The following is a 17,774-nucleotide window of genomic DNA, read 5'->3' on the forward strand; positions in this document are numbered from 1 at the left end:
GTTCAGCCGGGGGTTGTAAGTTGACCACCAGTTATCAATCCACTACAGTTACTATCACTGCAGTCTGCATATACGTGATGCAAGATGAAATGGGTCACCCAGAGATGGTCTTCCATGGAGATTCCTTCACAGGGTCTTACTTAGAATTCCCCATGGCCAGGCATGACTTTAGCTTTCATCCTGTAATGTTGACTCTGGTATATAAGCAAGCCCACCAATCAGCCTACACAGTATCCTTGCCAGAGGCTTTGTCTGCTCCCACACCACTGTAATATGGATCTTGGGACCCAGGGTACCGTTGAAAGACCAACTAAAACAGTACCCATCTGTTGCATGAGAGTATATTCCTGCTTTATTCTGAAGCAAGGCTGCTGGTTGCATACCATGTCCATTATCCATTTACAGGAGTTTCTTTTTTTTTTTGAACAGGGTCTCCATAAGGTCTCCAGGCTGGGCTTGAATTTTTTTTTTTTAAATTTTGTCTTTTTGAGACAGGGTCTCACTATGCAGTTTAGGCTGGCCTTGAACTCGCTGATGTAGCCCAGGCTGGCCTCCCAACTCGCAGTGATCCTCCAGCCTCAGCCTCCCGGAGTACTGGGATTACAGGCATGTGCCACCATGCCCAAGGTGGGTTTGAATTTGCAACCCCTCCTGCTTCCTCAGCCTCCCAGAGTGCTGGGATGACAGGAATGGGCCACTGCATCTGGGTCCAGGTTTGAATTTTTTTTTTTTTTTTTTTTTACCAGGAATCCAACCCAGGGCCTCGCACTTCCCAGGCAGGCACTGTGCCACTGAGCTACAGCCCCAGCCCTACAGGATTTCTTAAATTGGTCTCTGCAGGCTTCCAGTTCTACTTGAAAACTCACAGAACACTGTCTATTATTGGGGTCCTGAAACATGGTAGCAAGGAAAAGGTACATGTCACTGTTGGAGCCTTCAGAATTAAAAGTGCCAGAACCATCAAAATTCCGCTCAGGGACTAGGGATGTAGCTCAGTGGGACAAACACCTGCCTGGCGACTGCAAGGTCCTGAGTTCGATCCCCAGTACCACCCAAAAAAAAAAAAAATTCCACGCAGGCAACTCTTCTGCACACCTGGGCTCACAGTCCAGAGTGCAAGTCTTGCAGCACAGTCCCAGTACCATCAATCTAGATATACATGCTTAGACTTCGTCACCGTGAGGCAGGAATATGTACACCTGCTTGATGTCTTTGTTCAAGTGGGAACTTGCTGAGGTGGCCATGGTGGAAGATGTTCTGGGCAATGAGCAGGCAAGGTCAGCAGAGAGGAGGCTGGTATATTGTTAAGACTTCCTGCTCTTCTCCTATTCTCAGCTCTGCCCCCACCCATTTTTTGAAAAACAACATTTGAGTCAGGGTCTTGCTAAGTAACCTAGACAGGCTTAAAGTCTAGCTGTAATTACAGACTCTTGTAACACCACTTCCAGCTGGATAGGTGTTTTATGGATGTTTCATTAAATTATATGATTGATAAAATTATTGGCCACTGATGGTTGAACTCAATCTCCAGCCCCTCTTGTCTCCCTGTAGATCAGTGGAAACGGGAGAGTGTTGAAAATCCCAATTCTCTAACCATGCCTTGGTCTTTTTGGTCACTATCCCATGTGATGATCATGCGTGCACACACACACACACACACACACATACTTCTTAGTATACCACAGGTGTGAACAGATTTGTATTTCAAAATGTTTTCTCCAGCTACAAGAGGTGATGTGGTAGGTGATGGAGGGAGAAAAGGTAGGTTTTTGTTTTGAGCAACTGAGTTGAAAGTGGTATAATTGCCTGGAAGAAGAATAAGTTTGGGAGGCAGCTGATGGAAGTCAGTTTGAGAAGGCTGTGAGATGCCTGTGATTCGGTTAAACATAATGTCAGATGGAGGCTGAAAATCTGGACCAGGAGCTTTCAAGAGAGATCTGGGCTGTGCAGACACATTTTGAAACCAAGGATGGGCAAAAGGCTGGCTCCTCTCACTCCCTTACAGACAGGCCTATGTTGTGAGAGTAGTGGAATAAAAAGAGTGGGTGAAACCCATGGCTATCATTAGTGAAGTCAGTAGGCAGGCATTGATTCATCATGCAATTACTCAGCACTTACTGGGTATAAGCTGTGTCAGGCCAGATGCTGGAAATATAAAGATAAATATAACAGGATGAAGATTTGAGTCCAGGAGTTTGATACCAGCCTGAGCAACACAGAAAGAGCCCATCACCCCCCCTCAAAAAAAAGAAGAAAAGAAACAAAGTCCACCAATAAAGAACTCACAGTTTAGCAGGGAGAAACAAATGTATATGCAACAGGATGAACTATGTTGAGGCACATAATAGATTACTAGGGACCAAAATACTGTTTCCTGAAGAGGTCAAGGAAGACTTCCAGAAGAGGTGATGTGAGTTAAGTCTTAGAATATGCTGGAATGATGTGCTATGTCCAGCGCAGCTCTTAAGAAACTCCAGGGGGAGGACCATGAAGAAATGAAGGCAAGAGTGAAAGTGCAGAAAGCTGAGATCAGGTGGGGCCCTCTCTCAGAGAAAAGAAGCCGCCCAATGACTACAGCACATTTATTTATACACTTGGTGGGTTGATGTCAGGTGAAACTTCTCTGCCTGTTCTTGAGGTTGGATCAACTTGTTCAACTGGCTCGCCTCAGGTGCTCCATGTTCTTGGAGCTGGCCTTGCTCTAGCCTTGCACATGTGATCATTCTTCAGCTTCAGCCACTCCCCACAGTGATGGTCAGACCCATGTGCATTTGGCAGATCTGCTCAGAGGATGCCAAAGGATAGCACTGATGGTTAGGGAGACCCTAGAAAGGTAGGAGGAATGGACACTGAAAGTCTTAGATATGGAAGAGCGCACAGCAAAGACCAGTATCCTGCATGAAAGTGAAGGTGCTTTGCAACACCAGGAGTATAAACACTACTCTCAGTATAAAAACTGCTCTGATACTGGGAGATAGGATTCACACCTGTCCAGATTGCTCCCAACAATGTCCCTTTTTTGGAAAGAATTTAGTTGAGATCTTCTGCTGTCTGTAAAGAAGTCAGTGTGTAAGGGGATTCTCCTAAGAGAGGTGGTTGGATGAGATGACTACTAAGTACCTTTCCAAACCGATGGCCATATTAGTCATTGGCTTAGTTACTTTTCTCATTTCTGGGACAAAATACTGAACACTCCAAGTTAAAGAAGGAAAAGTTCATTTAACTCAGTTCATAGAGGTTTCAGTCCATAATTGGTTGGCTCCAAGGCAGGGTGGCATGGCAAAGGGGCATCACAGAGGACAAATAGTGCATAGCAAGCAAAGCAATAAGCAGAAGAACCAATGACAAACCACTCTTTCTGTCCCTTACATTCTTTCAGGCTACCCAACCTTAGAGCAAGTAGCACTCACACCCTTAGTCCTAGTACCCTGAATCAATTCTAGTGAGAATTATGCCAAACCAATGGACTATACCCTTAATCCCTGCATCATACACCCTAGATCAGCCACCTGGAACTGCATGGTGGGGAAGGATCTGGGACAGATCAGGGAATTAATGGCTAAAACAGTTACAAACCCTGTATAGAGCCTGAGTGTGGTGGTGCATGCCTCTTATGAGAGCGCTAGTGAGATTGATGCAAGGAGGATGGCTGTGAGTTCAAGGCCAACCTAGGCAACATAGTTCAAGTCCAGCCTGAACTACATAATGAAACCCTGCCTCAAAAACAAGACAAAACACAAGTAAAGAAAAATCCTTGTGTAGAGTTTATCAGAAGCCATGGGGAGTAGATACAGTGTTCACTTCTGATTGTGAAGCTGGCACTTGGTGTGGGTTTCTCCTGTTTTTTACTGTTTGTTTGTTTGCCTTTTTTGATGGCCTTGAGCTCACTTTGTAGCCCAGGCTGGTCTCAAACTCAAAATAGTTCTCCTGCCTCAGCCTCCCATGTGCTGGGATTACAGGCATGCACCGCCATGCCCAGCCTTTCCTGTTATTTGTTACCAATTATGGATCTTATCTTTGCAGGGGTAGAGCAAAAGAGAGAGGACATAGTCTCAGGGTTTTCTGTTTTGAGTTGGACTTTTAAGAATAGAACTGTATTTTTTTTTCACTTTAAGCATCTTTTTGTTGAATGAGTTATTTGTTTGTTTGTTTGTTTATTGTGTATTTTGAGGCAGAGTCTCACTATGTGGCCTGTTTTTATATTAAAACATTCTTGCTAACTTGCCTAGGCTGAACTAGTATTTTTGATTCCTGCCTCAGCCCCTGGGGGTTCGGGATTATAGGTTTGTACCCCCACACCATACAAAGGAAGATGCATAGGACTAATCACAGGGATATAGACAAAGAAATTTCATGCTGTCTGGGTGCCATGGCCTCCGATAACCTTCACTTGTTCAGTTGTCTGGAAGCTTCCTGAATGCCAGGAAGTGTTAACCCTCAAGGGGTGGAGATGGGACCCTACTTCATAAAAGAGTACCACAGCCCCAGATTCAGCTGTGTCTCAGCGCTGGGCATCCCTACTCCTTCCAGAGAAGCTTTCTACTGCTTCCTTCTTGGTTTGTTATAGAAGTTTTAGTAGACATGCTTGAATAGATCATTGATAATAATCAACTTAACTTTCAGCTCTGACTCACCATCCTGTGGAAATGAGAAACAGGCTGATTTCTTCCACTCATGCGTTGGTCTTTTCAGTGATCATTGGTCGGGCTGTAGGTACCCAAGTGCCTCCAGCTGCCATTAAGGCATTAAGTTTACAAAAGACATTCATCACTCCCTGATATATTCACATATATATTCACAGTATCATAGAGACAGTGTTATGTCCAGTGGGCCTGAGGTTTAAGGGTCACCAGATTTACCTTTGCCAGGCCTGTCTCTTCGAAGAAGAAAGAGGAAGATGAGAAGACCAGTGCAAGGCAAAAACTTTATTGCAGGTATTGCAGGACAATGAGGAGGCGGCGTAGTGTTCTTCCCTGAGCGTGAAGCCGGGTCTTGGGGTTGCTTTGCTGCAATTGCCTCTTGCCATTGGTGATTGTTCTTGTTTTCTTTTTATGTGAAGTAAGCGGGGAGGAGGGCAGTCTGAGTGGTTCCTGTTTTTTAGTTTGTAAGAAAAGTATTTTCTTTAGTTTTATGTACTGGGAATGTTTCCCCCTCTTTTTAGTTTCACTGTGGGAGTAGAATCTATTCATGTTTGTGGAGTTAGGGTGCTTTTTAAAATAAGATATGTGAAATTTTGAGGAATGAATCAGGTTTTATCTTAGTTTATTTCCAGGGATTAGAATATTTTGCCGACGGTGGTACGCATTATATTGTCTTAAATTTCAGCTCTTTTGTGTTTGCGTGGATTATACTTAACTACTTGTATGTTATTTTCAATACTCCTTTTGGATTATCTTGCCTACAGTTCTCTGTGTAAAACCTAGGCTTTATACATTGAGTCTCTCAATCCCTGGTGTAATTTCTTACTTTTAGACAGTATTTCATTGTGTGATTTTCATAGTTTTGTCTCCCACGGTGGATTTTCAGTTACTGTCTTTTTTGATGAGTAGCATGAGAGTTTGGTCTCTGTTGTGTTTTTTTCCTTGTTAAGTGACTGTAATTTAGATGTCTTTTGTAGGTTTCAGTGTAAGTCTTTTTGGAGGGGGGATGTTTTTGAGACAGGGTCATGCTATGTAGTTTAAGCTAGACTTCAACTCACTATCTAGCTGATTTTGTGGCAGTCACCCGTCTCAGCTTCCCAAGTGCTGTGCACTCCCCGTGCCTGGCTTGTTTTTGTTTTAATTAAGGATTGAACTCATGACTTTTCTAGTCTTTTTTAATTTTTTTTTTTTTTTTTTTTTTAATTTTGAGACAAGGTCTCATTAAATTGTGTAGGTTGGGCTTACAGTTGTGATTTTCCTGCCTCAGTCTCCCAGAATGCTTGGATCATGGGCATTCATTTGTAGAACTAGCTGGGGGTTGCCTTTTAAATGATCTCTTTTGTGTGTTTGTGTGCAGCCAATGAAGGCCTTTTTACTGATTTTTCCTTTTTCTTTCTCTTTTGTTGTGCTGGAGTTTGAATCCAGGGCTTTGAATATGCTAGGAAAGTAGTCTACCCCTGAGCTACACCCCCTAGTCACTTTCATTTTTTAAATTTTGAGATAAGATCTGACTAAATTCTCTAGCTGGTTTTGAAATCTTGCTTCTTGCCCAGCCTCCCAGTAGGTGGGATTACAAGCATTTGGCACCATCTCTCCTGTCTTTTTTTTCTCCTCTTTTTTTTTTAAAAAAAAGCTCACAGCAGTAATTCATCAAAGTACAAGGTACTTTAAAAATTTCTCTGTAATGTTCCTAATTCCATTTCAAGAGGATTCCAAGTATTTAATTGCTTCTGTATTTGCCTTGCAGGAATTTGTGTTGATGCAGTTAATTCCCTGGGGCAGACAGCACTTTTTGTGGCCGCATTATTGGGCCTTACAAAATTAGTTGATGTTCTGGTGGACTATGGATCAGATCCAAATCAGTAAGTACAGTAGCATGATAGATATTAATGGGGTTTTTTTTCTTTCTCGGTGCTGGGGAATGAACATAAGGCCTTTGCACTGAGCTATATCCCTAGCCCTATTTAAAATTTTAATTCAGGACAAACATGGTTGTGCACGCCTGTAATACCAGCACTCAGGAGGCTGAGGCAGGAGGATCGTTGCAAGTTCGACACCAGCCTGGGCTACAAAGTGAGCTCAAGGCCAGCCTGAACTGCAGAATGAGGACCTGTCTCAAAAAGACAAAAAAAATAAAATAAAATAAAATTTTGATTCAGGAACTCCTCAAATTGCTGAATTGCCCAGATTGGGCTCTTAGCTGAATTTGTTATCTTCCTGCCTTAGCCTCCTAGACTACTAGAATTACTGTGCCACTGTGCTGGGTTAGGCATGTGCCCTTAAAATGGGTAGAGGCATTTCAAAAGTACTTGGAGCTGGACTTGGTGCCATATGCCTATAATCCCAGTACTTGGAAGGCTGAGGCAGGATGGCTGAGAGTTCGAGCCCAGCCTGGGCTACGTCATAGTTCAAGGGCAGCTTTAATTGTGCAGTGAGACCATGTCTTCAGGGGGGGAAAAAAAAAAAAAAGATACTTGGGGAATTTTTGTTTATTTGGAGATTGAACCCAGGGCCTTAATCTTTTTTTTTTTTTTTTTTTTTTTTCTTTTTGAGACAGGGTTTCACTATGCAGTTGAACTCACAGGGATTCTCCTGCCTTAACCTCCCAAGTACTTGGATTACAGGTGTGGGCTACCACAGCAGAGCTCTAATCCTGAGCTATACCCCAGTTCCCTAATTGCACAAAGTATAAGAGAACCTTTAAGTTATGTCAGTAAAATATAATTATATATATTTCAACATATGCCCATATTTAAAAGTAATTTTAACTGCTAATAAAATTTTTCAGAACTATACCAAGCCTTAGGAAATGAGTGAAAATAATTATTCACTCATTCATTACGTATTAACAGCACTGTTTGCATTTACAGTCTTGGGTTATAATTTGTATCATGTACTTCATTTGCTTAAGCTGTTTAACATTGCCACAACCATCTTCTTCACCAGGTAGTACAGGTGGCATAACTTTGTCAGAAAGGATCATTTTTGCCTGACTTTTAAAGTTAAGACTTCAAAAGAATCTGAGTTCAGTAGTCAGCCCTGATTTAATACGCAAAGACAACACAATGTAATGAATCAACCAGATGTCACTCTTTTGTGTTTATGAAACACTTTGGCTCTTCCTAGGGCCTTCGCAGGTACTATTTCACTTGGTTTCGGGTGTGTATGTATGTGCGTATGTGTGTGGTACTGGAATTGAACTCAGGACCTTGACACTGAGCTGTCCCCACCCTTTTTATTTTTTATTTGAAATAGGGGCTTACTGAGTTGCCTAGGCTGCACTCAAGCTTGCGTCAACCTTCATCTCCTTGACAGTTGAGCTGAACTGGGCATGGTGATACACGCTTATAATCCTAGCACTTGGGAGGCTGAGGCAGGAGGATCGCCATGAGTCCAAGGCCAGCCTGGGCTACATAATGAATTGAAGGCCATCCTGAACTGCATAGCAAGTCCCTGTCTCAAAAAGACAAAAACAAAACAAAACAAAACACGACAACTGAGCTAAAGTCCCAGGCCTTTTTATTTTGAGACAGGGTGTTGTTAAATTGTCCAGACTGGCCTCAAACAAAAAGTTCTAATAGGGGCTAGAGAGGTAGCTTAGTGGTAGAGTACTAGCCTAACATATCCAAAGCTCAATTCATACTACTACAACAAAACAAAACAAAAATTTACAATAGGCTGAGTGTGGTATTATATGCCTGTAATCCCAGCGCTTGGGAAGCTGAGGCAGGAGAATTGCTGTGAGTTGGAAGCCAACCTGGTCTACAAAGTGAGACCCTGTCTCAAAATAAAAAACTTACAATAGTATTGTTTCTAAGCAAGAAAACTGGGTGTCTGGAGTTGGGAGGGTTTTAATAAAACATGTTTTTCTTATATTCTCTTCTTTTTCTTTTACTTTCACCTATTTTCTTTTGCTTTCCCCTGGTCCTCTTTTTTTTTGTTTGGTTTGATTTGTTCAGTTCGATTCGGTTCAGTTTTTTCAAGGTCTTTCTGTGGAGCCCAGGTGGTCTCACAGGCTGGCCTGAAAATTGCTTTGTTCCTGCCTCACCCTAGGATTACATATGTGCACTGCTGTGCCCTAATTTTTGTTTATTGTTCAATTAAAGAAAAAGATCTCCAAGTAATTCTTATGTGCAGCCAGGTTAGAAACTATAGCTACATCTCACACCTCCCTTTGCCTGTACATGGTAGAGGCTGTCCCTTCATGACCCCCATAGTTTTCTCCTGCAACTTTCTATTACTGGGACAAAATACTCAACACAAATAATTTAAAGAAAGGGTTATTCAGCCCAGTTTCTAGTGGGTTCAGTGCATGGTTGGTTGGCTCCAGGGCAGAAATGGCATGGTGGAGGGGCATGGTGGAGGAAAGCTGCTTAACCCCTGGCAGCCAGGGTGCAAAGACTGAAGGGAGGAGCCAGGGAGGGAGACAGACCCTCCAAGGAAAGGCACACACCCTCGGTGATACCTCTTGCAACCAGGCCCTACCTCCTAACAGCACATTCAACTGTGAACTCATTTATAGATCAGTCCGTGGGTGAGTATAACACATGGGACATTAGGGGACACCATGCAAAGTATTTCAGTGTTATGGTTGATACATTCTATCAACTTGCGGAGTCTAGAGGTTTGGCTAAATGACTCAGCAGTTCTGCATCTTGGGGTAAAAGCGACATGCCCTTACCCTTCTAGGATGTTGTTTATTGTGTCAGTTTGAGAAGTTTAGAAGGTTAACTATGTGATTCAGCAGGGAGCCAGCCAGGGTGCTTACTTTGTATTCATCCTGAGCCTGTGCAAGAGGAGGGCACGGAGGTGGTGTGAGTGCTACATGCCCCTTGGGTGAGGGTAGCCTGCCTACAATGTAAGGGAGGGAAAGAGGCTTGCTGTTCTTTGCTGCTCCTCCCTTTTGCTCTTGTTTTTGCTATCTTCTGTACCATGAACTGTAGCCCCCTGCCCTGCGCCACTCTGCCTTGGAGCTAGCTGAGTATGGACTGAAACCTCCACAGACTGTGAGCTAAATAAACCTTTCCTTCCTTAATTTTGCCTGTCAGGTATTTTGTCTCAGCAATGAGAGAAAAGTAACCAAGACATTGAGGCATAAGTTCTTGACTGGATTATTGATGCTGAGGGGTTTTTGGGCCGCCTACCACAAGATAGGGGTTGGTTACAAGAGGACTAGTCTCTAATTATTTTGTGCTTGACCAGGCTGACCCTAGGATGTCACAGACAGGAAGGAAGTGTTTTAGGGCAGCTGATGTCAGAAGGTAGTAGGGAGAAAACACTGGGGCATGGAATCAGACCCATATCTGAGTATGAACCTCAGCTTTGTGCTTTTGATTCCTCGTCTCTTGTACCTGCAAGAGTGCTGCCTTGAAGGGTTGAGGTAAGGATGGAAAAAAGGGATGTGTGTAAAGCTCCTGTTGGTGGAGGCCAGGGGGTCTCATGAGTGGTAGTATTTTAATCTTCATCACTAAAGGTTGCCATTGTGGACTGGAAGTCCTGTGCCTCCCTCCATGGAAGGGAGGAGTGTTGCCATGGACACTCACTGTACCCATTTCCATCTTCTTTCTGCAGTCGCTGCTTTGATGGCAGCACCCCTGTCCATGCAGCAGCATTTTCAGGCAGTCAGTGGATCCTCAGTAAACTACTGGATGCAGGGGGTGACCTGCGGCTTCATGACGAGAAGGGTCGAAACCCACACTCCTGGGCCTTGGCAGCAGGGAAGGATCGCAGCACCCCGGTAAGGGAGGCTCTACTCTGCAGTCATGTCCAGTGGAAGAGCACTGGCCTGAGAGTCAGGATCCTAGGTGCAACACAGAGCTTGCGGCAATGTTAGCCTTGCATTGGACACATACCTCTGGGTTGAGGCAGGTTAACCTGCTGTAAAACCTTGGGCAAGTCTAGTGAATCTAGAAAGTCATCTGTTTAGTGAAGAAGGAGAACAACAGTAATGTCTGACCCCTTTACCTAGCCCTTACCTTACCACCAGTCATGTTGTTCCAAACAATTTTTTTTTTTTTTTTGTATCGGGAATCAAACTTGGGACCTTGCATTTGCCAGGCAGGTGCTTGTGCCACTGAGCTATATCCCCGGCAAAAAAAAAAATTTAAGGGCCCTTGAGATAGCGCAGAGGCAAGCACAAGGTCCTAAGTGGGATTCCAAGTACCAAAAAAAAAAAGATTAGTGGAGCATAGTGGCACACACCTGTAATCCCAACACTTGGGAGGCTGAGGCAGGAGGATCGTTGCAAGTTTGAGACCAGTCTGGGCTACAAAGTGAGCTCAAGCCAGCTTGAACTGCATAGCAAGACCCTGTCTCAAAAAGACAAAAAAAAAATTTTTTTTTTAACTTAACTTAAATCAGTCAATAGCCTCTCAGCTCTGTATAGTACTGTTATTGTCCTCATTTTACTCCTGGGAAAACATAGTCCAGTTGACATTATGTAACTTGCCTGCGGTCACTCACTAACAGTTATTTTTTTTTTTTGAGAGAGAGGGTCTCCCTATACGGTTCAGGCTGGCCTCGAGCTAGCTCACTGTGTAGCCCAGGCTGGCCTCAAACTTACAACGATCCTCCTGCCTCAGCCTCTCAAGCACTGTGATTACAGGCATGTGCCACCACGCCTGGCTGTGATATGTTTTAATGAGAGCTGAATAAGAGGACAGATGTAAAAGCAAGGAACATGGGAAATGCCAGCCTCTCACGTGCAGTCTCCTTCCTGCCCCCTGGTTCTGCCCATTAGCTCTTGGGCCTTGGGCAAGGGATTTTACTCCTTTGCCTCACTTTCCTCAGCTGTTGAAGGAGGGACTTGGAGGCAATCATGGACAAATCTTCTCGCTGAAAATGTTACATTCTTCTAAGAGTCTCCTGGCCCCTTTCTTTTCCCTCTGGGAGGTCCGCTGTCCTCATAACGATTCACGCTTGCGCCCAAGCCTGCCTTTCCATCAAAGGCTGGTGTGACCAGAGCTGAGTGTCTCTACCATGTGTTACAGATGGTGGAGTTCATGCAGCGCTGTACCTTGCACATGCAGGCCATCATGCAGGGCTTTTCTCATGACCTCCTAAAGAAGATAGACTCCCCTCAGCGGCTCATCTGCAGCCCACCCTGCCTTGTGGGCCTCCTGCAAGGGTGAGTACTGACTCCAGCTCATAAGAGTATGTCCCCCTTCCTCATGGGAGCCCTGTGTCATGGGTTGTCATGGTTTCCTTTACATTGGTGCTTGCTGGTAACTAGGCCACCCAAAGAAAGAGCTGTGCTTGGAAAGAGATGTGACCCATAATAAAGGACGGCTGGAAGAACATCCTTCTCCCCCTAGAAAATCAGGGGGAAATGGGAGTGAGGTCCAGGGGGAATCATTCCATCAGTAGAAAAGGAGTTTCCCAAGTCTGAGCGGCCCAGCAGAAAACTCTTAGCCGGTAGGGAAGCTGCCTGGCCTTTTTTTTTTTTTTTTTGTCATCTTCTGAATCATGGAAAGAGTATTCCTTTCTTAACAAAGGTTGCAAAAGTCCACAAGTGTTTAATTTATGGTTTCTGGGTCTATTTGAAACTGGTGTAAGATATTTGCTGCCCTTGTGTAGTTTATCCACTCAATTTACATAAATTTTTCACAGTTATTTTATTTGCAAGTGTTTTCTGTTTTTCTAACCAAACTATGAATTCCAGTTGGACAGAGACAGTGTCTTATTCATTACTAACCCTTAGCTGCCTGGTCAGTACAAATAAAGTATATTTATGGGAAGCCAGGAAGGAAATCCCAAATTCAATATTGATAAACATTTGCACTGGGCATGATGGCACACAGGCAGGAGGATTGCCACAAATTCATAGTGGACTGGGCTACATAGTGAATTCAAGGCCAGCCTACACTACAAAGTAAGACCCTGTCTCAAAAAAATATATATCGCCAGAAACTTCAGTTACTAATTTAGACATAGCGTCTGTTTCATAATTATATAATTCATCTAATTATAAAACAGATGCTATGTCTAGAGTGAATGGAATGTTTAATGAAAAATAGGATAGAAATGCACTTCCTCTCCTTGTGGGGTTTTTTTGTTTGTTTGTTTGTTTGTTTATTTTTTTCTGGTGCTGGGAATTGAACTTATGACCTCGTGCTTGCCAGGCAGGCACTGTGCCGCTGGGCTAAATCCCCAGCCCCTCTCCTTTTGTTCTTACATGAAGAAATCACAGTAGCACAGTGTCTGCTTGGCAAGTGCAAGGTCCTGGGTTCAATTCCCAGTTCAAAAACAAAAAAAATCACACAAATCCTGTAAGTAAGAGTTAACCTCAGGTCTCTGAGTGGTGCCACATCAGATATGATTTCCTGTAAGTGTGTGAGGATGCAGAACCAGGACTGGGAAAGAAGAATGGAAGCATTGAACAGAGAGAAAGTGGTAGTTGGATACTTGCAGATAACTAGAGTCCTTTTTCTCTCCCCGCTCCATGGATAGGGACTGAAAATTTTCGTTTAGTTACATAGACAGGGACTGAGAAATTTAGGTAAGAGAGCAAGACACGTTGGTCTGAACTGCAGTTGTGGTCCATGTTGGTGTCAGAGAATAGTCAGCTTCTTTGCTTAAACAGAGCTGCCACCTTCCAAAGAGCCTACATGCTGTTCAGATGGGTGAGGGTGTAATGGCAGAATTAGGGTTGTATTCCACAACAAACCAAAAAGACTCTATTCAGAACAAGCAGAGCTTTAATTTGAGGCTAGCCATCCTTCCTTCCATTTGCCAAACCGAAAAGTGGGCAAGGGGCCTGCCTTTGTTCCCAGCTTATATACATTTTTGGTTTCCATGGTAACATTGGAATGTTGTAGCCCTGGCCACACATTGTTTTCCTTGTGCCAAATAACCAGGTCAGGCTCCGGTCATGAGCCCAACCACAGTGATACATACTTTCTGTACTCTGTTCTATATGTCCCCCTTTAGATAACCATACATTTCCTTTATGGTTACAATGTTTATCTAGGGCCAGGGAAAGGATGAAACAACCCAGGCAAGGTCATAGGTAGTTATCTAGGCCCTGGTGTTTTTTTGTCTTTGGAGAACCATTCCAGGGCTAAGTCAGAACTGCAAAGTTAACTCTTTAGAACCCCTCCGTGATGTTTCTCAAGACATATTTTGAGGCTTGCATTAAGACTAGAATTATTCTATCTTAAAATGATATGCTAAGAGTCACCGTCCCCTACAAAGGGAGGCCTCGTCAGTGGTGTCCCCTGTTGCACTGCTGCACAGGTGGTGGTGGGGGTCCCACCCTTGCTGATAGTGCTAAGTCTGTTCCCCCAGACTCGGAAATGCTCCACTGTTTCCTAGATCCATCAGGGCTAAACACATAGGCCTTATTTATAGAGGAGACTGCTGATTTGGCATAAGAAAGGAACCTTTCTCTTAGAATGTGTCTCCTCAAATCAGGGAGAACATAGGGTTATCCCATACACTGGGATATATCCCATACACTTCTGAAGGGATGATGCTGGGACACTGTGTGTAAACTGAGATGTCCAGTTTACCTCAGTCCAGACTTCAGAGTCTCTGTTCAGCGGCATGACAGGTGAAAGCAGGGAACAGGCAGCCTGGTACTGAAAAGTTGCTGAGGAGATAAAACCCGGACAGTTTCAAGAGCAGAGGTACAGCATTCTAGTCCATTCATGAATAGTGGCAAGTGGGCCTCACAGACCTGGTGCAGGCTGGGGCTGGGTATGCACTGTCCTACCAGCTCCTTTGCCATTTACCAAGAAGGAGAAGTGGTTTCTACAGCACCAGAGTATTTTTTGTCCCCCAATTTGAGGTGAAACTACTCAACAAGAATTCATGGGGCTGAGAATATAGCTCAGTGGACACAGCATCTGCCTGGCAAGCGTAAAGTCCTGAGTTCAGTTTCTGTTACCAAAAAAACCAGCACCATAACAAAAACAGCATTCACTAAGCACCTGCTACACTACATGCATGGCATACTCCCAGGTCCCTGGAGCCAAAGAAGTGTATGGAATTCCAAGGCACCTTCAGTTAGTGGAGCCCTGATATGCAGGTGTGATTTGGGTGAGGTGTGTGGGGAGACCATTGGCTGGATGAGCAGCATCTAAGTCTGGTCTCTGCTCCTGACCTGGGACTTATCCTTCTGAGCTTTGTTTTTCCCATCATAAAATGGGAAAGTTGAAGAAGATATGCTTATGATACCTCCCAACTCTTATGTATATTTTGTTAACTTTAACCAGTAGATTTTTTAAGTTTCATGTCCTTTTGTATTAGTGAATATTGGTAATACAGCTCAATGCACAGAACACACATAGATCATTTTCGCCCTCCCCATAGTTTCACTTTTTTTGTTTCAGTGACTATATTTGTTCATACTCTTCTCCCTAATTATCCACCCTTACACCATCCTTTCACTTTTTATGTTCCTCTTTAATAATAGTGTCCTTTCTACATTTTTACTATCTTTTTTAGATTCCACATATTAGGGAGCTAAATATTTTTAACTTACAGAATTTCTGTGGATCAGGACTCAGTGAATGGCTTAATTAGTTTACACTGAAGATACCTTTTGGAGCTGCCGCCATCCATCTGAAGGCTTAACAAGGGATGGAGGGTCCAGTTCCAAAATGGCATACTCCCATGGCTAGAAAATTGGTGCTGGGTGTTTGGCCTTTGTGTTGGGCTGCTCAGTGTCCTCACAGTTCTCTCAAAGCAAGTGATACCAAATAGATCAAGGCAGAATCCCTGTTAGCTTTTGCTTTGGGAAGGATTACTCCATCATTTGTACAATATCCTACTAAACTAACAGGTCACCCTTCTCTGACTGTAAGGATCATGAATACCAGCTGGTGAGAATCACTGGAGCCTTTTCAGGGCTGGCTGTCATAGTCTTCAGTTTGTGACAAAAGTCAAGTCATATCATGCTTGTGTCAGCAGCACATATACCAACACTGGGACACAGAGAAGATGTACACATCCCCTGTGCAAGAATGACATACAAATTTGTGAAGCATTCCATAGGTGGGGAGAAAGCAGCCATAGCCTCAGTGTTGGCTGGTGTTGATGTTGACCCGGAGGAGGTGCTTACAAATCTGCAGAGGACGTGTCTCTCACCTGAGGGTTGCAGTAGATGTCCTGGGTGCTTACTGCATTCATTCTGTAGTGTTAAGAGATTGAACTCTTAAAGTCATAAGAACTACACATTGCAAAACTTGGTTTAGTATTATGCCTCTCTGTGAGTGGTTAATTCTCATTTTTTTCTTTATACATTTCTAGAAGTCCTAATGGCTCTCCTAAACGACCCCTTAAAGCTGGAGTCATTTCTACCCAAAATATCTACAGCTTTGGCTTTGGGAAGGTAAGGTGTTGCCAGTGACAGCCAGTGTTGTAGGACTAACTAGAAGTCATGTGACCTGTTTCTTACCTTTGTTCGAGTCCTTCTCCCTTATCTTTGCCAAAATGTTTTTTCTTTTTCCTTGCCCTGTTTCTATTTTCTGTCCCTGTTAACAAATGATAAGAACTCTGGAGAATGCCTGTGGATGACCATGGGCTAGATTTCAGATGCTTAGAAAATGATGCTTTAATTTTCACTGAAGGCCCTAAATTCTCCCGTAACAGAGGAAGGGAAATGAGAGAAGAGAACTATGCTACCTCCTTGGATTTGCCTCCTGATAACGTTGGCTTCCCACTGGCTTGTACACATGGCTGACATTCTTTGGAGGAATGGAGATTTTAAACTGGGAAATGTTGTGAGGACAGTAAGTTTTAGATCCTTGGTTCTATCTGTCAAAGGTAGACAGCTGGAAAACATTGCTTGGTACATGAGTGGCGTTTGCATGGGCAACCTGGGGGAGTAGGTGCAGGAATGTGAGCTTTGTCTACATACAGGCCCAGGTTCTGTAGGAGTCACAATAGGCTGCTCAGTCCCAGCCCCAGCACTTCAAGCAGGTTTGTGACGTCCTACTCAGTTTCTTCACTAGTAAAAAGAATATTATAACCTTACAGTGTTTCTAAGAAGATTAAAAATAATGTAAATAAAAAACTAATTGCCATGCCAGGTATATAGCTCAGTGGTACAAGTACCTGCCTGGCAAGTGCAAGGTCTTGAGTTTGATTCTCGGTACCAAAAAAAAAAATTTTCAGTGCATAGGGATATTCAGCAAATGAGTAAGTAGCAACTATCATTATTTTTAGCCAGCTGACAAGATTCTGGAGGTATCTTGCTTTTCTTTTTTTTCCCCACAAGTTGAGGCTTTGGTTTCAGTTTTATCTTACAGGAGGGACACAGCTTGCCTATCTAGGCTCTCTTCCAATAATTGGAGAAAAGGAAGTGATTCAAGCCGATGATGAGCCCACTTTCTCTTTCATCAGTGGGCCTTACATGGTCATGACGAAGTAAGTAGGAATTGGTCAATAGGAGGATGCACTGATCCCTGGGAACTATGGGGTGAAGTGACACCCTTATGTGTGGAGAGTTTCTTCTTCAGCACAAGGGAGCATTTAAGAACATGTGTCTAAATCAGAGCTTCTCATGTGGAAATTTTTGGCTACATGATCCTTTATTCCTGAGGGCAGACCTGTGCATTGTAGGGTGTTTGGGAGGCTCCCTTGACCCTTGTCATTAGGTAGCAGTGGCAGTCCTTTATGCCCCTTGTAGTTGTAACAACCAAACTTGTCTGTGCATATTGCCCATATGCTCTGAGAGGGAGAATCCAGATGACTCATTTACAGTATTTTCATCTCTCTGCTTTCTAAAATACTGAAGTAGCTTTGTGCTGATTGCTGTGCCTTTGGTACAGGCCAAAGGATACTGAAGCCCACGTAGAAAATGAAACAGGCATCTTCTGGGCCTCTAAATCCAGGGGAGTTGACAGTAGCAGGGTTTGTTTATGAAAAGAGTTCTTACTGGGCATGGTGGCGCACACCTGTAATCCTAGCACTTGAGAGGTTGAAGCAGGAGGATCGTTGTGAGTTCAAAACCAGCTGTGGTTGCAAAGTGAGCTCAAGGCCAGCCTGAACTGCATAGCGAGACTCTGTCTCAAAAAGACCAAAAAAAAAAAGAAAGAAAGAAAGAAAAAAAGAAAGAAAGAAAGAAAGAAAGAAAGAAAGAAAGAAAGAAAGAAAGAAAGAAAGAAAGAAAGAAAGAAAGAAAGAAAAAGA

The 17,774-nt window shown here is 43.5% G+C and overlaps 1 protein-coding gene across 1 annotated transcript in view; it reads left to right on the plus strand.

Moving 5' to 3' along the window:
* Positions 1–17,774, plus strand: part of Tex14 (testis expressed 14) — a gene marked incomplete at its 5' end in the record, with an annotated part of 90,856 nt that overhangs the window by 7,074 nt on the left and 66,008 nt on the right. The window contains 5 exon segments of the mRNA XM_013519211.1: positions 6,388–6,502; positions 10,212–10,377; positions 11,630–11,766; positions 15,891–15,972; positions 16,879–17,009. Of these exon segments, the coding sequence (XP_013374665.1) occupies positions 6,388–6,502; positions 10,212–10,377; positions 11,630–11,766; positions 15,891–15,972; positions 16,879–17,009 (631 nt within the window).

Source organism: Chinchilla lanigera, unplaced genomic scaffold (assembly GCF_000276665.1).
Source record: "Chinchilla lanigera isolate Chin_1 unplaced genomic scaffold, ChiLan1.0 scaffold00050, whole genome shotgun sequence".
Classification (NCBI taxonomy): Eukaryota; Metazoa; Chordata; class Mammalia; order Rodentia; family Chinchillidae; genus Chinchilla; species Chinchilla lanigera.